This window comes from Toxotes jaculatrix, chromosome 2, assembly GCF_017976425.1.
Source record: "Toxotes jaculatrix isolate fToxJac2 chromosome 2, fToxJac2.pri, whole genome shotgun sequence".
NCBI lineage: Eukaryota > Metazoa > Chordata > Actinopteri > Toxotidae > Toxotes > Toxotes jaculatrix.
The window spans coordinates 3,934,754-3,957,799 of NC_054395.1; the positions used below are offsets into that span (position 1 = coordinate 3,934,754).

The 23,046-nt window shown below is 42.1% G+C and overlaps 3 protein-coding genes across 5 annotated transcripts; all 3 read left to right on the top strand.

The window, feature by feature from the left end:
- The first annotated feature begins 1,835 nt into the window (after positions 1–1,835).
- On the top strand, positions 1,836–8,030 carry LOC121198450 (protein-serine O-palmitoleoyltransferase porcupine-like). 3 transcript variants are annotated; one of them, XM_041062632.1, is made up of 13 exons: positions 1,836–1,860; positions 2,604–2,763; positions 3,057–3,249; positions 3,640–3,683; positions 3,956–4,137; positions 4,229–4,359; positions 5,095–5,220; positions 5,404–5,504; positions 5,957–6,033; positions 6,599–6,662; positions 6,749–6,834; positions 7,138–7,248; positions 7,344–8,030. In XM_041062632.1, the coding sequence occupies exons 2-13, from the start codon at positions 2,628–2,630 to the stop codon at positions 7,443–7,445; spliced, it is 1,353 nt and encodes a 450-aa protein (XP_040918566.1). In that variant the 5' UTR covers positions 1,836–1,860; positions 2,604–2,627; the 3' UTR covers positions 7,446–8,030. The 3 variants fall into 3 exon arrangements, with proteins under 3 accessions (XP_040918566.1, XP_040918574.1, XP_040918557.1); XM_041062640.1 differs by having other exon boundaries at positions 1,844–1,860; positions 2,621–2,763; XM_041062623.1 differs by lacking the exon at positions 1,836–1,860 and adding an exon at positions 1,968–2,109.
- Positions 7,667–14,470, top strand: si:dkey-16n15.6 (organic solute transporter subunit alpha). Its single transcript, XM_041052166.1, has 8 exons — positions 7,667–7,680; positions 9,745–9,812; positions 11,068–11,219; positions 11,314–11,387; positions 11,492–11,647; positions 11,880–11,991; positions 12,794–13,046; positions 14,031–14,470. Exons 1-8 carry the CDS (start codon positions 7,667–7,669, stop codon positions 14,468–14,470), a joined length of 1,269 nt encoding a protein of 422 aa, XP_040908100.1.
- Positions 14,471–15,995: 1,525 nt separating this feature from the next.
- Positions 15,996–22,509, top strand: LOC121199085 (histone-lysine N-methyltransferase SUV39H1-like). Its single transcript, XM_041063555.1, has 6 exons — positions 15,996–16,038; positions 17,245–17,390; positions 18,116–18,775; positions 19,616–19,762; positions 21,150–21,279; positions 22,134–22,509. The coding sequence occupies exons 1-6, from the start codon at positions 16,020–16,022 to the stop codon at positions 22,265–22,267; spliced, it is 1,236 nt and encodes a 411-aa protein (XP_040919489.1). The 5' UTR covers positions 15,996–16,019; the 3' UTR covers positions 22,268–22,509.
- Positions 22,510–23,046: the final 537 nt, after the last annotated feature.

Genomic DNA, 23,046 nt, shown 5'->3' on the forward strand with positions numbered 1-23,046 from the left:
ATAGCATACATTAGTACTGTATAATATACATTATAAGTCATCTATCAGTCAGTCACAGTTCACTTCCTCACTGCCCTCTGCACAGCCATGTTCCTGTGTCCCATAACAGCCAATGACAGGTGACAATACCCTCAAACAAACTCTACATTTATCATCAAATACATACAAAATAAATTAAAAGTGTGAATTAGATCTTCCCCATATCCACTCTCTGTCTGATACTAAAAGATCTGTAACACGGATGCAACACGTGTACAGTTTACAGTACAAGAGTGCCACATGATAACGTAGTTTTATTCATTGCACATAAGTAAGCATCTTAACATCTTGAGGATGAATACGGTTCTTTCTTATCTCATCTGGTCTTAGTAAGCAGGATCAACTGAATTTCACTGATCTTGTCCTGTCTCCATGAAAGACAGTGTTTGTTGAAACCCTCTCCTCCTGGTCACTGATGGGCAGCACATGTTGCTCCTCTCAGCTCCTGAGACCACTTCAGATAATGGTGCTGATGAGGGATAATAGCTCCTCCTCCTCCTCTCTCTGTCTTTCTCTCTCTCTTTCTCTCTCTCTCTCTCTCTCTCTCTCTCTCTCTCTCACACACACACACACACACACGCACACATCAGCATACGATGATGATGACAATGACAGCACAGCCTCTGTATTTAGGCTGTTGTTTGGGGAGAGTTGGCAGATAAAGCCTGGAGGAAACCCACCCTTAGAGGATGACACTGAAACCCCAGTTACACAAATATACAAATACAATGAATGATACAAAACATACAGTAAAAGCATTCCACCAAAGGAGGATTTAGGATTCAGTTTAGGATTCAAGGGGTTTATTGTCATTTCTATTATTTTTTTTTTTAAATTACTTTATTGATCCCCCCTGGGGAAATTACTCCCTGCATTTTACCCACACCAAGTGAACTAAACACACACACAAGCATGCACATGCACTAGAGATGCTGGGGCTGTGAATAAAAACAAAATTGGGTACTGAGGGCCCGGTAAAGCCAACAAGAACAGGTAAGAGGTAAGGTAAGGTAAGGTAAGATACACCTAAATATTATAAATACAACAACAAGAAAATAGCAATAAAATAGAATAAGAAATAAAAATATAAATATAGAAATGTAGGAGGTAGGAAGGTTAGTTTTTTTTTTTTCTTTAAGGCCAGAGATAAACCTCTACAGATCTCACGATGTCATGCCACAAATGCCTTTTTCTCACGCCATCTTTTCGTGGTGACATATTTATTTAAACAGCAGTAAGAGTGGAGCAAGGTCGGAGAGAGCTTATTTCTAATGTTTGAATACAGTAGGTGGCGGTAGCGCCAAAATGGTGCCTAACTTACATTAAACCTGCAGAAGAAGAGGAGCAAGGTCGGAGGACAATATACAAAGTGCTATGGTCATTTGTCTAATTGTATGAATTCGTCGCGTGATACTCGGTGTAAAGTTGCAGAGCTGGTCTACGTAGAGCAAGTTTAGCAAAGTTAGTGCGCCACTGTGGCTCTTACATGGTTCTATACAAAAACCGTGATAAAACATAAAGAGACAGACAAAGACAGCTGTGCTCTAATGAGCAGAAGGTACCAGTCACAAACACATCATCAAGTTTGTCCAGATATGTGACTGGAACTGCACAATAACACATCAACTGTGCTTGTAGTTGATCTAAATCAATGATTTTACACACTCCGACGCGGTAGGTGGCGGTATGCACCTTTAGAGTTGGTTTCCCAGCCACTAATGTACACAAAGAAGAAGAAGAAGCGCAAGTAACAGCAGCAGCTGCCAGAGAAGAAGAAGAAGAAGGAGGAGGAGGAGGAGAAAAGAAGAAGGTGATACGTCGGTAAGTATCAGGTCTGGACCCGCCGCCACAGCTCAGGTTAGCTTAACTTAACTAATTAAACACACGTTAGCTCAACTCGTTAAACCCAGAGTAGCGTAGCGTAACCTTGTTTCACTGCGGCTCTGTTCAGACTACAACTGAGGCTGAAACGATAGGCTCTGCCAGACTTCACTGAACTACTCTGATTTGTTCTGCTCAACTAACGCGAGCTAAAATCCGCCTAACCACGACTACTTAACTAAGTTACCGGTAAAGTTAGTCAGCCAAATATCTCAAAGCATCTACGGTTACATTGGTTAACGCTATGCAACTCTGTCGCTGAGTTTTAGTGTTTATAAAGTTCGAAAAGTTGAAGTTAAAGCTTAGTTTGAATGGCGCTAGATAGTAAGAAATTATTTATTTAATTATTTATTCAAATGCACAGCTTGGTAGTACGCCTTAAAATAACATATTATGAGTGTGTAAAGAAGTTAGCATGCAATAATAGTAATAACATTTTTAAGCACGAAATATGAGGATGTTCTTTACATCCTTTCTCCTTTTTAACTAATTGTCTTTAAAGTGAGACGTCACCTTGGAAATTGTTTTCGGCATTTTTGCAATCTTCTGAAATCTACCTCTAAATCTAATCTAAGTATTAGACGAGATAGTCCTTTAGATATGATAATTTATTTGTCCATTTGACTTTGTTTCTTGTCATCGGTTGCATACCTTAATGAAAGCTGTAATGGATTTCTTAATAGTTACTCTGGGTGTGCAGCTGCAGGATGGACATGTCCAGCAGGCTCGTGGTTTGGCACCAGCTGGCTGAGAGCTGTGGTCTCAGCACAGTCCAACAGGGTCTGCAGCAGGTCTGGAGGCTGCTGCTGCTCTGCCTTTTCTGCAGACTTTGCTTCAGACTGGGTGAGCTGTACTAAAGTCACTGCATGTCAGCGAGCAGGAGCCTTCACAGGAAAGCTCATCTTTGCTATTTTTGATATTGACATAGCTGAAAGTAAATTTGGAAGTTGTCTTTACTGACATACTGAGATAATGTTCCTTGATTCCAGCACAAGTTCAGTGTAAGATTGTACTCGGATGCTTTTCCACCTTGTTACCTCAAGTGACAATGAAACAGAGAAAAATACTTTTCAAACTAGTTCATTTGTCAGACTTGTGATTGTAATTCAAAGTGTTTTCCTGCTTGTCTTCCACAGTGGGCGTATCCACTGTGAAGCATGTAGTGTCAGCGTTGGCTGGTATGTACAGCCTCATCCTCTTCTTTGAGTCGCACATGCTGTGGGTGCTGTTGCTCTGTGCGCTCTGTTACCTGGTTCTGCTGCTCAGTCGAGACTCCAGCGCCAAAGGCCTCTTCCTCTCACTTGTCATCCTCATCTACCTCCTCATTGGGTGAGAAAATACTGCAAAAAAAAAAAAAATCACAGAGTTTTTCCTGGAAACAGCAGTGACTGTAGTCACTGTTGATGTGCTCACACATGGTATGTACAGCCTCCTCCTGTTCTTTGAGTCGCACATGCTGTGGGCGCTGATGTGGATGATAAATAAATACAGAACAGCACTGTCAGTTCTTTTTGGTGCTCAGGTGTGTGTCTGTTTGTATCAACACCTACACTTCCTGGAGGTAGTTTCACAATTTCCTCAGTAATTTTGTGCAAATTCCCCATTAATTCATTTCATACGTAGTCGTGGAAACCTATTAGTCTCTCTTGTACAATTTAAGTCTTGTAATATTATAATATAATGTAATATTATTAATTTTTTCCTACTTCTTCATTTCAGAGAGTTGCATTTAATTGACATGGTGACCTGGCATAAAATAAGAGGTAAATATTCCATCATTTGGTCTGAGAATACTTCCATGGCAGCTTTGTTTATTTTTTTTTTAAACTGACAAATAAACTGACTTTTGCTGCATTGATGTTTTACTTTGGAGCCTGAATTGTCAGTGCGAACACAGAATAACGACTGGTGTCAGAAAAATAGTGAAAATACTATAACATTGTCTGAAGCTGTTCATAGACTGAAAAGAACTTACTCAGATTGTCTGACTGTGATTTTGTGTGTGTGTGTGTGTGTCTCTCTGTCTGTGTGTCAGGCTCTCAGATGGTGGTGGCCATGAAGGCCATCTCTCTGGCCTTTGACCTGGACAGAGGAGCAGTTGGCAGCCTGCCCTCCCCCGCCGAGTTCCTGGGCTACGTTCTCTTCGTGGGCACCGTTGTCTTCGGCCCTTGGATCACCTTCTCCAGTTACAAGAACGCCATTGAAGGCAGAAAGCTGGTAAGCAGTTGGCGTTTCCCGCTTCCTCTGCCTTCATGCTGTTCTTCCTGTGTAAGCGCTGCAGTGGTAACAAAGTTGTTTTGTCCCTCAGAGCTGGTCGTGGCTGCTGAACTCCTCCATCTGCCTTCTGAAGAGTCAGATCTGTTTGCTGGTATCCACCTGCGTCGCCCCTTACCTCTTCCCTTTGTTCATCCCCATCCATGGAAACACAGTCACGCAGAAGTAAGACAAAATTTTTATTTAAATCGTTGTCCTCCTGCAGCTGAAGTCGTTTTGCCAATAGAACAACTTTTACAACACACTGGTTTGAGAGCAGATTGTCTGTCTTTTTTTCCCTGCTTCCAAGATACATTTGAGAAAGGTAAGGCTTTCTTTAAAGGCTGCCATACGCCTACTGAAGTGTGTTTACAACGACACCTGAATAAGGGAGATTAATCTACTCCCATCAATGCTGCTGTTCATAGTGCTAGAAAGCACATGGCCATCTCTCCAGTTTAAGGGCACTGTTCTTCATCATAGCACCAGTGGGGCGAAGCTGTACTTGAATCCACCCCCTGGTACTTTGACAAAAACACTCTGAACTCAAAAGTCCACGCATCTCAAGGGCCTCAGGCAGTGGATGGAGTTTGCTCCGTTGTCATGGAGATGGTTCAGATATCTAGTTGAAACCTAAGTGTATGGAGCTTTAAAGGAAAGCTGTGAAGTACAACAGGAAATACAAGTAATAATCGGATATGAATATCATACATGTCTTGTCATGTAACATATCAGTTTGAGGGTGCTGAGGTGAGCACAGTGAAAGGAGATGAAGGGGACACAGGCTAACATGATTGTATACGGGCTGATATCGGGAAGACTGAAGTGCCTGTGTTTGTGAATATTTCTGAAATAGGAGTTGGGGGCAAAAAAAACAAACAAAAAAACCAAGCATAATGTGTGTGTGTGTGTGTTGTACAGGTGGCTGCGTGCTTATGAGAATGCAGTGTCCTTCCACTTCAGCAACTACTTTGTGGGTCACCTCAGTGAAGGCACCAGCATGCTGGCAGGAGCAGGATTCACTGAAGAAAAGGATCACATCAGGTGGTAAGTTCAGCTGGGCCTGAGGGAAGAAGAAGGGCAAGAATGGGTGTAATACATCTAAATGGGTCCCATGCGATGGAGATTTACATTAAAGAACATCAGCACGTTTCTCAAAACACCAACTACATACGCTGAATGCGTGAATGCCTAATACTGTAATTCCCTCGTCCTGTGTGTGTGGTGCAGGGACATGAGTGTGGTGAAGCCTCTCAGCGTGGAGATGCCTCGCTCCATGGTGTTGGTGGTGACATCTTGGAACATCCCCATGTCCCGATGGCTGAAAACATGTGAGTCCCAGCCTCCGCTCCAGGATCACCGAGCAGCCCACAGAGTATTCACCCTGTTAGATGCAGGACTTAGCTCTGAAACTGCTGCTCATGGTCTCAAACACGATCAGGGCTAATATTTTCACTCCTCTGTTGCCATTAGCAGAAACTCTTAATGCTATATTTTTTTTTATTTAACAAAATAGTAAAATAATTTGAACTAAACATTGAATTGAGAAGTAATTGCCATATTACTTGGTAATGAGAATGGTTGTTAGTTGCAGCCCTGTTGGCAATTACACTATCTGGCTGATACTATGTAGTTTAAGTCCAACCTCATTTGTCACGCTGACAAATGACACACACTGAAAACGTGTGTTTACAATTTATGATGAAAAAGCTGTGTTTATATGTTGTTATTGATGTTGTATGTTTAGCAGTGTTTACTGTCCTCTGTCTTCCATGTTCTTCAGATGTCTTTAAAAATGCCATGAAGCTGGGGACTTTTCCAGCCATCCTGGTGACATACACCGCCAGCGCCTTACTGCATGTTAGTATGACGACCAACACTTTTATCCGCAGTCTTCTTTTTGACACCGGATTTAGTTAGTATTTTTCTGTCTAAGCATTTGGAGGCAATATCTGTTGCCGTAGTTGTTGTTGTTGTTGTTGTGTAACAGCTGCCGTGGTTAGTCAGTTTAATCCTAATCACTACAACTACGTATGTATGTCAGCGTGCTACCTGCATGTTTTCGTAGTTTGTCTCAGCTGTTTTGTTGCAGCTTCATGTCTAATAATTGAATGTTACTGAGGGTAAGATCCACAGGACGTAGTGGTGTGTATGGTTTTACTGCTTAGGTGCTACGGTGTGTGATTTCATGCAGGCCATTGAGTTAAGACTTTGCGTTAAAATGTTCTTTTATTTATTTGTACATTGTTTTTATTTGTTGATGAAACATTTCACCATAGTCCTCGTCTCAAAAGGACGCTTTTTTATTTCATTTCAGTCTCATTGTCATCGTGAGAAAAACGGCCATCAACCAAAAACTGGACTTATGTGTCCAGTGAACATGTGTTCTACTACTTCAGCTAATTGTGCTGTTTGTTTTCTTCAGGGTCTGAGTTTTCACCTGGGAGCTGTTCTGCTCTCTTTGGGATTCATCACATATGTTGAACACGGTATGAAGAACATTTCCTCTTGCAGCTGATTTGTTCCCCCTGACACTTGAATGATGGAGGTTGATGATTTTCTTTCTCATCCTCAGTTCTGAGGAAGAAGCTTGCATCCATCTTCAGTGCCTGTATCCTGTCCAGGCCCTGTAACTCAGGCTGCAGCCATCAACACAAGAAGGTACAACTCTACCTTCACCCTGAGCTTCTGCTCCATGTTGACATGATTCATCACCTCTTTCAAGCTGCCAATCTCCTGTTTTACCTCATCCCAAAGGTCTGGAGACATGGGGAGGCCACTGAAGTTCACTGAACTCACTGTTCATGTTCATAAAACCAGTCTGAGACGACTTTTAGCTTTGTGACATGGAGCATTATCCTGCTGGAATAGAGTTACTGGAGTTTGTCAAGGAATTGTTTCAGCTCACTGGAAAGTCTCTATATGGGCTGTAAAGATGTCTGTTCGTTTTGTTTTGGTCTGTAGGGGTATTGGGTGATGGTGCTGAACCTGGGTTTCAGCCTCCTGGCCATCTTCCACCTCACCTACCTGGGCTCCATGTTTGATCCTGGAGTTGATGAACAGGAAGTAGAAGAGGTAAGACAGATGAGGTCATGGGAAAAAAAAACCTTTGAGAGCCTTTGGTGTGATGCATTTCCTTCCACATGTGTGCTTGTCTCTCCTGTTTGCAGGGCTACACTGCCATCCACACCATCCAGAGGTGGTCTGAACTGAGCTGGGCGAGCCACTGGGTTGTGTTTGCCTGCTGGGTCTTCTACCGGTTAATTCAGTGACAGTGGAGCAGATGGGACGGGTTTGTATCGGTGGATATCAGGGTGTTTCTATCAGATGGGAGTGAAGCATGAGGACCTGAAGTGGGAAACGACTTGTTGTGAGAGGCAGGCTAAAGTAAGTTCTCACAGGCAGAGACAGGGACACTTTGGATGTGAGGACAAAGTTAATGTAGAAACGTCCTCTGACCGGTTTGGAACTGTGACCAATCTGCTGAGGAGAGATGCCGAATGCAGGGTGAGAGGATCATTTCAGAACATATTGAGATGAACTGCAGAAAAGCATCAGTCTGCAAATTTCAGTGTATTGAAAATATGACCAGAACACTCAGCATTTACTTTGGCCTGCAGACAGCTGTTTGCAGAAAGGTACATGTATTGGGTCAGCTCGACCTTTTAATGGTACTGTTGTAAAGTTGGTGTTGGACAACGTCCATGTCCAAAAACATTTCAGCACTTCAGCATGTTTTTGTACACATACATGATTTTTATATGTTCTTCTGTTACAACTGAATCTGTTTTTCTTTTTTTTTACTGTACTTTTTTTCTCACATTTATTATAGTCACCTACCTCAATAAACATCTCTCAAAAACACTCATTAAAGTGAATAATCATCACATTATTTATAATGTGTTTTTACAAGGACAAGTACAAAGGTACTAATGGGCATGTCTCCACATTTGTCTTAAGTGAAACTTGTGATCAGATCTCACTTCCGTGCTTTATGCAACTTAAACACCTACATCGGTTCCATTTGCGAAGGCCAAATGGAACCGATGTATGGCAATCAGCGCTAGCAGGCTGTTTTGAATTTGAAACATCCATTCTGAGGAAATATTTCGACTCTCTGTCACGATGACTGGATGACTTCATCTTCAAAAAAATCTACACAAATTTCGACCGAATGATGCTGTGAACATTGTATGTCTTTGGCCTAAATGGCAAGTCTGAACGGGGCCATAAATACAGGTGATGCAAATGATTGCAGGAGCAAGTTACATCCATGATTTTGGTTCCACCTCTTGATACTGTGATTTATATGATGTATGTGTGCGTGTCTGTGGTCCAGGGCGCTTCTTGACCCAGATGCTTGAAAGGCATGCACTAACATCAGGACAAAAAAGGCCAGGGTGTCAATTCTGCTTCAACAACGAGCAGCAGCATCCAGGCTCTGATCTCTGTGCTGTCCTCAGAGTTTGACAGCCTGGATCCACTTGTTCAGAGGTATCTCTATTAAAACTTTATTAACAGTTTTTAATTCATGTAGAATCATCTCCTGTAAATGTAGAGTAGGTCACAAGCCAGGGGCTGTGGGGGACTAAACTGTGGCAGGTAGTGGACAGAGATGTTTTACAGCCGTTTCTCTGAAAACAGCTTCAGCACATGTGCTGTAAAAGCCAAACAGTGTGACTAAAACACCTGTACATCTGCATGCAGATATTCATGCAGTTGTCCAATCAGCTAATCATATGGCAGCAGTGCAAAGAATAAAGTCCAGCAGATACAGGTCAACACAGCACAGACAACAGTCTCTAGAGCTTAACTCAGAATGGAGCCAAAAACAAAAACCATCCAGTGAAGCAGCAGCTCTGAGGACAGAAACACCTTGTTGATGTGAGAGGTCAGACTGGTTGGAGTTGACAGAAAGGCCACGGTAATTCAGATAACCACTCTGTACAACTGTGCTGAGCAGAGAAGTGTCTCAGAATTAACCAGTCCTTTTGGTCAAGAACAGGGATCTGAGGCTGCAGTGGACACAGAACCACCAACACTGGACAGTTGAAGACTGGGAAACCGTAGCCTGGTCTGGTGGATCTGGATTTGTGCTGAGGCTGCAGATGGTAGGGTCGACAGCATGAATCCATGGAGCCAACCTGCCTTGTGTCAACAGTCCATAATAAAAATATTGATTTCTTTTGATTTGTTTAAACTAACCTATACATTTTTGTGTGTTTTTTTTTAAATGAGCTGTTCATTCCTGAGGAACTTCTAGCCTCTTGGATGGACTTGGATCCCACACCTGTCCTCTTACCTGTATCTAGTCAATCATTAATGTCTCCAGTCAAACAGGAATTGCTCAGGCCAACACGGAAAACAACAGGAGGACTAAAGTCTGTGGGAATCGTTCTGAGCAACCTCTCATCCCTGATCCAGGAACGTTACGAGGCTAGTTTGGTTCTGTGCCGTCAGGCTGGCCCATATTCAAAAGCAAGTGTTTGTAGCTGGCTGTAATAAATTTGTCCCTGTGTATGTATTTGATGTGTGACCGGAGGGCACAGTGTAGAGCTGTATTGTAATAAGAATGGGAAGAGGGGACAACTGTAGCTGGATTGGGCCTGAGATCCCTCTGTCCTCACAAATCTTCAGTGGTGAGTAAAGTTCTCTTCTTACTTATGGTGTCGATAAATAATAATTATAAATGTTTTCCCTTTCACCCTATTTGATTTTGGTTTTTATATTATTTTATTATTTTTAAGCAAATAAGTGTTGGTTTTTCTTAGATGGCTGAGGGTGTTTCATTTGTATTCTAACAGCAGCTGAATGGAACCAGGACTGAGCAGTAATGGCGGAATAATACGCCACTGTTCTTAAATACTTGAAAAGATGTGTATATGTTTTTCTGAACTGCTTGTATGAAAGGATTTGTACAAAAAGAAGAATATTTTGGACACAGAAAACATTTCTTAAACACCATTAGAAATAATACAAATTCATTCATTTTTTGTAATTTACAAATGGGAGAACACTTGTTTTGGGATAAACTGTAGAGGGCAAACACCAGGAAAATAAATTTAATAAACTAAAAATGTTTAACCTGCATCATCTCAGCATTGGAGAAAATTAGACCCATATATTCTGAGCATTTTTTTTTAAATCACAGTGAAACTGTGTTCAAAGGGAAAGTCTTATTATCAGGCTTGGTAAACGTTTGTGTGTGTAGGAATACAAGACACTTCTGGTGAAAAGTGGTGTAGTCTGCGAGAGGAGATTGGTAAGTTTGGTAAGGTAGGAGGAGACAATTTTAGAAAACCTAGCACATGTATTTTTCAGCATAGCTCCCTCCTACATTCAAACACTTTTAGTCCAGTCGTTGTGGAACATGCATAGTGACTTCTTTGTAGAAGTCAACACATCTTTGACCTCCAGAAAGGGTGACGGAGACCAGCCCTCCAGGACGGGTGTCGTCTTTGCATGCTCTCTGCCGTGTTTGAATTCCGTAGCCCATTTGTTCACCATGCTACAAGCAGGGGCTCCCTCACCTAGTGATGCCACCTTGTCCTGGTGGACCTCCTTGGATGATAAGCCCTGGAGACTGAGGTCGCTGATGACTGCAGGCCGATGTGTCCATTTTCTCAGACAGAGCTGACTTGCAGTTTTCAACTACCCAAAACAGATAAACCGCAAAAGTTATTAACTTCAAACTTTCTGCAGAGTCACTCAAAAAGCTGAACCAAGAACGTTTTGATCACCCCTCATGTGTTGCTTTCAGCCCAGTCATTAATCAGTGCTATGCATTGTTGACATGATTCTGAACATAGTAAACTTAAATGTTTGACTTATGGCCAACTCTTCAGTGTGACGGTGTGTTTTTCTTGATCAGACTGTGTGACTGTCTTTTCTCAGCCATTAAGGATGATCTGTGGCTCTTCCTCATCCCGGCTGGCCTGGCTGTCATTTTACTAGGGGTGTTCCTGGAGGAAGTGGGCTTCTTCCTGCGCCATGTTTCCTCAGCCAGACGAAAACGGCTCTACCTGTGGATATTAGGAATGTACCCGGTAACATCCAAATCTTAAGAATCGTGAATGTGTTTTGGTCCAGCCTGCACCCCATGCATCGTGCCTGAGTCTTTGAATCTTCTTTTTAATTTAGGTATTTGCCTTGACCTCCCTTATAGCACTGTACGTGCCACGTTCTTCTTCACTGTGTAATTTCATCGCTTCACTGTGAGTCAAATTAAAAACTGTAATGAGAGACTGTAATTAAAGACTGTCATCACGTCTGTTGCATGCTGGTCCTGCACATTGTCTGAATTTGTGCGTCCGTGCAGGTATCACTCCATCACCTTGCTGAAGTTCATGGGATTGATCACCGACTTCTTTGGAGGGAAAGCTCGTATGCTGGCTGCTTTGTCTGGACAGCAGGTGTCTCCAGATCCTTTCCCATGTTGCTGCTGCTGCTGTCTCCCAATGGTAGCCATCAACAGGTAGACGCTGTGTGAGACATCTGTGTTGGTGACTGTTAGCTCCACTGTGTGCCACAGTTATCTACCTGCACAAACCTGGGCTTTCTGCATATATGTATTTTCAGTGGTTTAATTTGATTGTATTTGTGTGAAGTCCTCTTAGTTGCATGATTGTATGAAACATAGTGTGTAGACAATGTGACTTGACATGCTGCTAACATGTTAAGGCTTCAGCCCCTCTCTTGTGTGTTAGCAGCAGCCGCGGCTGGATGATGGCGGCTGTGCTACAGCTCTCTGTTGTCCGCAGCATCTTGTTCTTTGTCACTCTGGTCCTGTGGACAGACGAACAGTACGACTACGGTGATGTAAGTCATTTCTTCAGACCTCAATCTGAGCTTATTCTCCTAATGAGCATTGATCATCAGGCTGTAGTCTGTGGTGGTGTAATGGATTGTACTCTATGGTTGGATTTTACCCAGCCCTTCTTCTACATGCACTTGTTAAAGGATGTTTTTTTAAACCAGATTGTTTTTAAGTGCTCTTTAACCACAAGTCCTATTGTGGTTTCATATATTTCTCTCAACTGAATCAATATGAAAATATTTTCACACACTGACAAAATATTATGTACATTGTCAGAATCCAGACTCTACAGCTCTGGAGGCAGATGAACCTGCAGAGGGTGACAGCAGAAGAGAAGAGAGAGATGAGAAAGAACAAAAGTACAGGAAAGAGAAGAAGCTGAGTTAGTAACAGTAGTATTAATGGGATATGAATGAGAAAAGATGGAGAGAGAAAGGAGGAGAAAGGAGCTTGGTGCATCATGGGAAGTCTCCCGGTAATCTAGGCTTATAGCAGCTTAACTAGGGGATGGTTCAACAGCTAGAACCACTTTGACAGCAGATGTGGTTATTTGTATGAACTAGTTCATGAAGCCTTAAAAGTCGAATGCCCTGCTAGTGACTTACTGAAACTAGGGTCATGGATAAAAGAAACAGCAAAGATGGGAAACAAACAACAGTCCCCCATGAAAGTCTGCGGAAGTCCCATCGACCCGTCCATCTTCCTAACATGGACTATGTCACTCTTTATACTGCATCATCTGACATCCTCCTTTGTTCCTGTCACAACTAATGCGGCCACTAAAACCATCTTCTTGTTCTCCAGGTGGATTCAGTCAACCCCAACCTGTATGTGAACGGCATCATATGCGTGTCAACCTTTGTGTCCTTCTATGGCCACCTTCTGTTTTACAAAGCCACTAAGAGCGCTTTGCACGGCTATGGACTGAGAGCCAAGTTCATCTGCATCATCGTAGTGCTGGTGCTGTGTGGACTGCAGAGTGGCATCTTAGAGACCATGGGTGCTCTGGAGGTTATCCCCTGCACACCACCCTTCTCTGTCCTGACCAGGTCCCAGTGTAAGTCACAGTCACATCTGGTGTCTTCCAGTCTCTGGCTTAGTGCTTGCGTTTTACCAGATGTTCTATTTGCCTTAAGGTGTGTTCAGACCAAAGGTGAAGCAAAATTTTCCCCACAGAACAAATACATACGAAGCAACACAATCAGAAGGTACCACAGGGATGGCAGAGAATCCATCCAGCATACTGGCTGAATCAAAGTATCTAGGCTTCCCTTTACTTGCAGATAAGCAGATGATGGATGTCTTCTAGTTAAGCCTAGAGCCCAAAAGGCTGCCCAGTCTTACCCAGGTTCTCAAGTCTGCAGGGTTGTTCATGGAAGGTTTGCCTTTGGGTACAGACTTCACCAGACTTTGCCAATAGGCTCACTGCCAACAAATTCGTAGCAACGTAAAACATAAAAGATGTTTCATTCAGTTTAAATGAAATATTTTTTTCCTCAGACCCTGGGTTTGAAAATATCAGGCAAACATGAAAGAATCTAGACAAATCCATTAACTATTTTAAACCTGAGTGCAATAAAAGATGTGGATTTGTTCAAATAAAGTACATATAGCAGAAGTAACAATGAATATTAAGGAAGCAAGAAATGTATTCTTCATACACTACACTGAGTGCAGAGGTGAACATTCATACACATTTATTGACATGTACAATACCTGCATTTGCACGCTGCTTCACATGAACACTTGTAGAAATGTAGAAATGGACAGACAATGACTTCATGTCTACACACACACGTAAAATATGATTTGAGCTTAACAATTTTGGAAATGTAGGAAATCATGGCACTAGAGTACTAAAAGTTTTAATTTTCTAAACGATGACTGGTTTCTTTAATCAGCCCTATGAAATTTAACCAAAGCTAATTCTGTTGCACTGTAAAACTGAAATGCCACTTCTCTTAAAAAATTTGAACATGAGGCAACGATACATGTGTGCTGCCCCTCAGACCCGTATCTTGTGTTATTTGTTCAACCTCAGTGATATACCACTACTGTGTGATTGTGGAGATGTTCTGCATTGGCCTGTATGCCCGCTGCACGTTCCGCAAGGTGGAGCCGAGCGTGGTGGAGGACGTGGAGGTGCCCATCAGTGTCTGGCAGGCGGAGAAGGCCATTCAGACGGACGATGTTCAGGTGATGCAGCACAAGCCAGGTCTGCTCTCAGAGGAGGCTTGGCCCGCCCGCAGCCTTGTCAGTGCCTCCAATCCCGGTTACAATAGTGACAGCGAGGACAGCCTGTGCAGGATAGAGCATGCCCCCCTGGATGGTTTCCCCTTCCCTCAGGCCAGGGGTCAACAGTCGGGCAGACCAGAACTAGTGGAACCCGGGTCTGGAGAGGAACCAACTGTAGAGCTGACCCACATTACTGTCAGAGCTGATATTAACTATGAGGACTGTAAGGATGTCACTGTGGTTTGACCAACAATGGGAGACTTTTAACAAAACACTAAATTAGGCCAAGCTGGCAAAGTAGTACCAGCAGCTTTGCAGCTGGTACTGGCCTTGGTGATACCTGTGTGCTCTGATAAATAGGGCATAAACAGACACACATACTTTCCTAACACATAGGAAGCTGTGTTAGGGTGTTAATCCTCCTCCTCCTCATGGTGCAGATTCACTAATACTTCTTAAGTCATGTTTTTAAGGTTTGGACTTTCTGAACTGTACACTGCTGCCACATGCTGCAGCAGAATGAGGAAGTGTTCACCACTTGGTTGCATAAGTGCAAATGAATGTAACTGAAAATGTTTCTGCTTCTAGCTCTGTCAAATCCCTACATGCCTGTTTCTTTATTTATTCTGAATATTGTTTTTTGTTTCGCAGTTGTTTATATCTCACAAAGTGATTCATAGGAAATAACTGGCAGGTATGTGCAGCAAGGCAATGTACAGGTTCACTGTACAGCATCTTGGCATGTTGTGCTGCAGCATGCATATCTGTTGTGCACACCACCAGTCGTCTACTCTCCTTTTGACAGAAATCAATACAGAAAATTGACATTATATATACAGTATTTGTGTGTCAGAATATGGTTGTTGCTTCTCTCTATTGCTCTGTATATAGAGGAGTTCCTTGCATACAGCCAATAAAATCATTTCATTTCAAATTGTATTTGCATAAAGCACTGACATCACATGCTATCCTCCATCCACGTCAAACAGGCACATCCACAGACCCTGCTCCCGTGTTTTAGATCATTTATATAGCTGATCACAAATGCAGCTGCTGTCACTAGTATGGACTGATGCTGATTTTTTTCAGACGCAGTGCAAGCATGAAATAGCTCTTTGAGCAATGTTCTGATAACTGTGCTTCACCTGTTTGTGATTAAATCACTATGTTGTGCTTGTTGAGCTGGCTGACAACAGAAACAGAAAAATATATTTAAATGAGAACAACTACATTGTGGATTTAATTAAACTAAAACTAAAGTACACAAATTAAAACTGTACACAAAAGTATAAATTTTGCACAAATTTCAAAAACAATTATAGTCTGAAGCCTGATGACTAAGTTACATTCAAAAACGGATTAAGACAATAGTCGTCTGTATTACGGCAGGGCAACAGTGTGCAACAGCATAGCCTTATATGTTATTTGGGACTGATAATGTGGTTTTTCAAAAGGGTTTCTTCAGCAAGATCAAGGATCTCAACAACCCATTCGGGTCTACGACAGTCTAACTTGCTTCTGTGATATACCTCTGGTACGTTGGTGGCGTCTACAATACGTAGCACGACAGCGAGCGAACTGCTGTAACTGCGGAACTACGGAACTTCTTTGTGAATAAGAGTAACTACGTAAAGACATCTATTGTCTTCCGACCGAACCCTCCCCTTATTGCATTTGAACCAATGAGAGGACTGACAGATGACGCTCATCCAATCAGCAGCTGCTACAGTGTATTCCGCTGCATGGTCCTTCCCACCAGTGTAGTATCTCCTATTTTGGCGGCTGTGCGGAAAACATGGCGGAAAATTTGAAAGGTAACTCATGAGAACTATATATGGCTTTAATATCCCATTGTGCGTTTATTTACTGTTGTTATTTCGTTTAGTGCGGTTGTAATCCCTTTCAAGACATCGAATATGTACGCTCTCCTGTCCTCGAGTTCACATAACATTAATACAACGGTGGTGTTGTGTATCATGGTGACTGTAGGAAGCCAAGTTAGTTGCACTAAGTAACGTTAGCTTCTTGTGGAGTTCAGCCTGGGCTCGTTTAGGAGGTAGTTCTCCGCTTGTGATTCGGAGTAACTGTACATAAGCTTAGAAGAGTGCTACCTAATGTAGGAAGCACGAATGAATGAGTTTCTGAAGTTAGTCGAGCATTTTGGATTGCAGGGGCAGTTGCTGTAGTTTAGCGGGCAAAACTGTACTCGACAAGCTACACGCGCCATGCAGCGTCACTTAAATGTTTAAATGGCGTTATATTTATGACGCGTTTTTGATTAATAGTTCAGTTTTATTTCTATAGCGCTAAATCATACATTATCTCAAGGCACTTTACAGAGCGAGGTCAAGACCTGACAATATTACGGATTATTGTACAGTTCCCACCGTGATGAGCAAGTGGAGACAGTGGAGAGTAAAACTTCCCTTTAACAGGAAGAAACCTCCGACAGAACCGCACTCGGGGTGGAGAGAGAGAGAGGAAAGAGAGAGAGCAGGGGTAGCTGTACGTACTGTTGTATTCAAGCAGTCAGACTGTTTGTTAAAATGGTCATGACAGTAGTGACACTTGGGTGTAATAATGTTATTAATTATGACAGTACCAAGCCAAGTAGTATTAATAATAACAGCAGTAATAATAATGATGATAGTAAAATGAATAATGGTGTCTGCCTCCCAGTTTTTTTTTGTGAACTTAAACAGCTACATATTTCAGTAATCTTTCCGCTTCTATCATGCTTTTGTCTGTCTCTGTATCATCCTCCTGTGCTGTGTTTGGTGGTGGAAAGCAGCGTTCTAAGATTTTTTTTTTTTGCATAAAAATGTTCTTCCCTGGATTATATGTATGCTGAATTAAGGTCATGCGTCCAGACAATGTAGTACCTATCAAAAATGATGTTACACTTATTTGCATCTTCAGTAACAAGCAGTGCCAGTTCAGATTAAATGTCTTTTAAGTGGGGTTTGCTGTTGTCTCAGTGCGTTTGACATTAACTGAGTTAAAGAGAGTTGCTGTGTCAGATTGCAGTGTGCCGTGTAAAATGTCCTTTGATGAGCTGGAAGCCCAGTGTCGCAGAGAGAGGCTCCACTGTAAACAGCTCGGGGTGAAGAGAGCCAACGCCAATGAGTACGAGGTGGAATTCCTCTGTGACTACAAGAAGACTAAGGTAAGTAATCTGTCTTATAACACACTGCTATTTACTGTTATTAGATAGATAATAAAAGTAAAGAAGTATTCTCATGCCTTGTGATCTTTATCTAATGTACTGTCAGTGCAGCAGATAGGATAGGAAAAAACTACATACTGTTTGTCTAACAATTTAACATTTTCCCAATAATATTAATACTAGAGTTGACATACATTGAGACAATTACATTTTTTCCATACTACACTGTGGCATCTGTTCCTTTTGTATTTCTTCTTATATTAAGGTGTGTGAGTGAAGCAGGGCTACTTTATGATGATACTGGATTTTTATAAAATGATGCAGGGTTTTAGTCCTATTACACAGTGCAGACTTACAGTGCTTTATCTTGTTTTCTGAAAGAAAATGAACTGACCTACATGTGTAGGTTGGAAATTTTTGCCAGGCATGGAGGTTTAAGCTTTTGAGGTTTAAGACTGTAACAGCCAGAGAGAGACTAGACGCTCAACTCGTTGGAGAAAGCAAACTGAGCTCTGAAAAGGGCTGACTTGGAATTTATTAGGTGAGGAAGACCAATGATTTTGTTGAATACAAACATAAATCATGTAATCATATTTTTTGTTCCTCTTGTTGGTTTGGGGCTAACGTTTAGAACATCTGTCCTCTACGTTGACAGGGTAAAGGCTGCATCAATTAGAAACTGAAAAACAAAAATCTTTGCTCCTAATTGAAGTTGTGTGTTTCAGGAGGAGGAGTTCTACCTGGTTAAGTGGAGGGGGTTCCCTGAGTCAGAAAACACCTGGGAACCCAAGAGGAACCTCAGATGCCCAAAACTGATTAAGCAGTTCCACCTGGACCTTGATCAGGAGCTTAGGCGCCACAACAGACGCTGCATTCCTAAAAAGCTGGATAAGGAGGTTGCCTCAGTCATCATTCAGAAAGCCAAACTCCGTCAGAGTCTGCAGCGCTGGGAGGTCCATTTGAATCAGACTCGCAACCACCCAGGTCGCATTTTTGTCGTGAACGAAGTAGACTTTGAGGGCCCCCCAAAAAACTTCACCTACATCAACAACTACAAAGTAGGCCAGGGCATCGTGCTCGATGAGATGGCTGTGGGTTGTGAGTGTAAGAACTGTTTAGCGGAGCCGGTGAATGGCTGCTGCCCTGGGGCCTCCTTGCACCGCATGGCCTACAACGACAGGGGGCAGGTCCGGATCCGGCCTGGACAGCCCATATACGAGTGTAACACCCGATGCAGCTGTGGCCATGATTGCCCCAACAGAGTGGTGCAGAAAGGCATACAGTTCGACCTGTGCATCTTTAAGACAGAGAATGGCCGGGGGTGGGGCGTCCGAACACTGCAGCACATCAAGAGGAACACGTTCGTCATGGAGTATGTAGGAGAGGTGAGACCTGCTTATCCTTTGAGGGTGACAGGGACGGGGTGGGGGGGGGGGGGGGGGGGGGGGATGGCTGTGATATTGAGGATTTGAAAAATCTGATGATGATATATTAGCTAATAGTCATTACATTTTTTTATGCTTTTGTGTTCCCACTGGCTCAATTTAGCTTCAAAGCAAACGGTGTCAGGAGTCACATCTTCCAGTTAAACTTTGCTTAATATGCTATCACTAATTTAATCTTATCAACTCAATAAAATCAGAATCCAAGAGCTCAAGAAAAAAAGGTGTGCCACATGTAAAGTGTACCTCTGTCATGTCAGTGTGTTAGATATATATGTAATCAATTGATTACACTTGGAACCCAGTTTTAAAGAGCTCAGATCTGGATTGGGGCCAGAAAAACTTGCCTGGCACATCTTTATTGGGTGCTGTTTTACAGTGCCAGTTTTGTTGGTTGATGAATTCACCTTTTTAAACATTATCAAATATGAAAATTTCTTGTCAGCGTAGAGTCAGGACACAGTGGGAGCCAGCAGACAGCGCCCGCTCAAGGCCATAGTTAATGGCAGAGTTGTATAATGCAGTACTTTTTCAGTTAGGTTGCATAGTGTCAATGTTTGGGCATTTGCTGATGCCACTTATTCTTTATATGAGTGGTGCTCAGCATCAGCTTTTGAAAACGGATATCATTGTTTGGGGCTAAGCTTGTGTGTACTGATATTGAAACTGTTAGTAAAAATCATGAGGGGCTATTTGAGTTTTTAAATTAGTCATATTGTCTCTGAAAATGACACATTACATTAACGCTGTGGTTCCAGTGATATCCTGTCTTATTTCCTCCAGATCATTACAACAGATGAAGCAGAGAGGAGAGGTCAGGTGTACGACCGCCAAGGCTCTACATACCTGTTTGATCTGGACTATGTGGAGGACGTGTACACAGTGGATGCTGCTCATCTAGGCAACATCTCCCACTTTGTCAACCACAGCGTGAGTGTCTTTAAACTGCACAGAATAAACAGCAGGCAGCTTGGTTGAAGCAGGACTATGCGCTCTATTTAGATCTATTTAGTGGTGTGCAAAACTTTAAAACAACGCTTTTTCTTCCTTATTATTGCCTTTTATAGTATTATATTGTTTATATGTGGGTAAATTATATATGATATTGGAGAAAACATTCAGTTTGTTAAATGTATTTAGTAGAGATGTAGCGATAAGGGCCAACAACAATAACCAATAATTATCTGTTTGCTCTGGCTGATACAATAACTGGTGATCTTAATCAAACAAATACAAAAATGTGAAGAGGAAAATAAATAATAATAATAATAATAAGGATTCTTATATGTAAGCATGTATGGGCTACATAAACCATTAGGATAACTTCTTTTTGTTGGACTAATGAATAGTTTTAATAGTTACTTCACTGCTGAGAGAGTGTGCAAGTCTTTTACACTAAATTGGCAAACAGCTCTATGCTCTTCATATGAAGAGAGACACTGTTCTGCAGCCACTGCTGGTTGAAATTAGCTGGTTGTTTCTACACAGCAAGTGTTTCAGCTGCCAGCCTCATGGCTGTCTGACAGAATACTTACACTCCTATTTTAATCAATCCACCTGTCTATACAGGCCATGTCATGGCTTGTGTTGTACTTGCACTATATGCTCATAAACACAAAGCGTATTCGTATGCTCCAGTTCTATTTTCCATGTTTTATGTGTGTTACTGCAGTGATTGTGTGTTGGACTCGAAGCGCTTCCACAATGTGGGTGTGGAGCACTGAAGGTGTTGCTAAGTGTAAGATAAATTATTAAATAAGCTCCACCATCACATACAATTTTTCATTTGTTTGTAGCTCATCATAATTGTTGTTGACATAACAAGCTCCATATGAAACCCTGATCATACTCCTGGGCCGATGTGGATGGCTGTGGGCTTGCACATGCATGCGCTTCTATACATTCTGTAGTCGTGGGGTATGTGTACACAGACATGTTCCAAACATGCGCACTACATGGTGACCTCCTGACAACAAGAACGAGAGCTCCTTTTCTTGTATTTGGCAGAACAACATGAAAAAGTCATCACAACCGTACCAGTTCAATTCAGTTTTATTTATATTCAGTTTTCAGGGGCACAACTTTGTCCCTATTTGGTGAAAATCACTCCAGAGGACAGAGCCAAAGTCCAAAGCCACACTCTTCACTTGCTGCGTCACGGTCGCATATGCAGTTTGTTGGATTCGTGGTGGAGACAGTCCCTGCTCAGACTGTGGGCTGCCCGCAGATGTCCGAGCAGAACCTTTGCAGACTTGATGAAATTGCGATCACGCAGACCTTCATGTCCCCTGACACACGTCTTGTGCTCTTTTTGCAGTGTAACCCCAACCTGCAGGTGTTCAACGTGTTCATTGACAACATTGACGAGAGGCTCCCAAGAATCGCTTTATTTTCAACGCGGGCTATTCGGGCAGGAGAGGAGCTCACCTTTGACTACAAGATGCAAAGTAAGTGTCATTGATTCAGCAGATTTGAACCTAGGCACGAAGCTTTAAACAGGCTTTTAGGCATGAAGTCCTACTGTCCTACTTTTGTCTTTCTGCGTGCTGCAAAGCAAGCACATCTCTGCATATGTGAGTGAAAATTAAAGAGTGAAAAATTGATGATTTGGGCTTAGGAAACGTGAGCTGTGTCAGTTTTATTCCGCTCCGTCTGTGTCAGATACATACTAAATCTACATTTAGGTAAATACAAGCATGGAACTTGATCTGGACATCCCTAATTAAACTAAAATGATCTTAATTACTGCCCCATTTCTTCCCCTCTCTCTCTACAAGCCTCTGAGTGAATATCTGGGTAAATATGTAAGACATGTTTGTGGTTAATGGGCTGTGTTTTCTGCTTAGTTTAAGCAATGAGTGAACATCACCCTCTTTATTAAAACTTAATGAAAATAGATAAAAGTTTGTGATGAATTTAGAGCTGAACACAGCAAGCCCATTAGTTCATTGTTCCCCTCATTTAAGACTTTTTTTTACTTCAGCAAACGTGTCACATTTCAGTGTAAAGTGATGCTGAAGATGAAGTACAAGGTTATTTCTGCTGTATTTACTGACTGAGATCATTTGAATATAGGCCACTAAAAAGGAAACAGCAGCACTCACCTCATCACTTTTGCAGGATGCACTGTTTCTAGGCTGTAAGTGGGACAGACAACCATAGAAATAGCAGCACTGATACTAATTCAGCTGTGTTTCAGTGGAGATGGTTACAGGCACAGCAGTTAAAAGCTTTTTTAACAGCGGATAAGATCTGGCTTTTCAACTGAACCCTGACCGACCTGGCTTGTGTTTGCTTCCAGTTGATCCGTTCGATACAGAAAGCACCAAAATGGACTCCAGTTTCAGTCTAGCGGGACTCCCCGGCTCTCCAAAGAAGAGGATTCGAGTGGAGTGTCGGTGTGGATCAGACTCTTGTCGAAAGTACCTGTTCTGATAAGGGACTGCTGGGAACGCAGCACAATTATTTGTGTAAAGATGTGGAAAATTGTACAGATTTTTTTTTTTAAATGATTTTTTTAACTTTCTTTTTGGTTTTATGAAAGCTGAAATCCACCATCAACTTCATCGTGGGAACATGAAAAACTCCCCCAAGTCAAAAAAAAAAAGAAAAAAGTTTTATATATGTGATTTACCTCAACAGAATGTAGAGCTTCTAGGTCTCCAGCAAACTGAAGACCCACCATCAGTGCGTTATTCCTGTGCTTCCAATCATTTAAAATATGTTGCTCCGTCCCTACAGAATGTGCAGTACCAGAGTGAAACCTTTTCTGTTCTCATGAAGCTTGGGTTTTAAGTCTGTTATTTCTACTCATGACAACGCCTAAGATCAAGGAACACAGCTTAAAAAAAAAAAACAAAAAAAAAAAGTCTGATAGGTCAAGAAATATGAGACGATCACACAGGTTAGAAACACAAACTTAGAAGATGAACAGGAAAACTCTGACTCAAACTGTCACAGACCCACTTCCCGCTTCAACTTGGACCTACTTATCTTACTGTCGTGTAATGAATGTTTGAGTGAGTAATGACTTGCAGGATTCACACTTGCAGGTCGACCTTTAAATGACTTTAAATAATCTTGATAAGCCGTTGCTGTGTTTCCAATCTGTCTGATCGTCTGGCTGCATCTTTCTTGTCAACTTGTTGAGTTTCTAAGAAATGATGGATGGTTAAGACTCATCTGTCTAATCGAATGCTTGTACAGTGTCACCG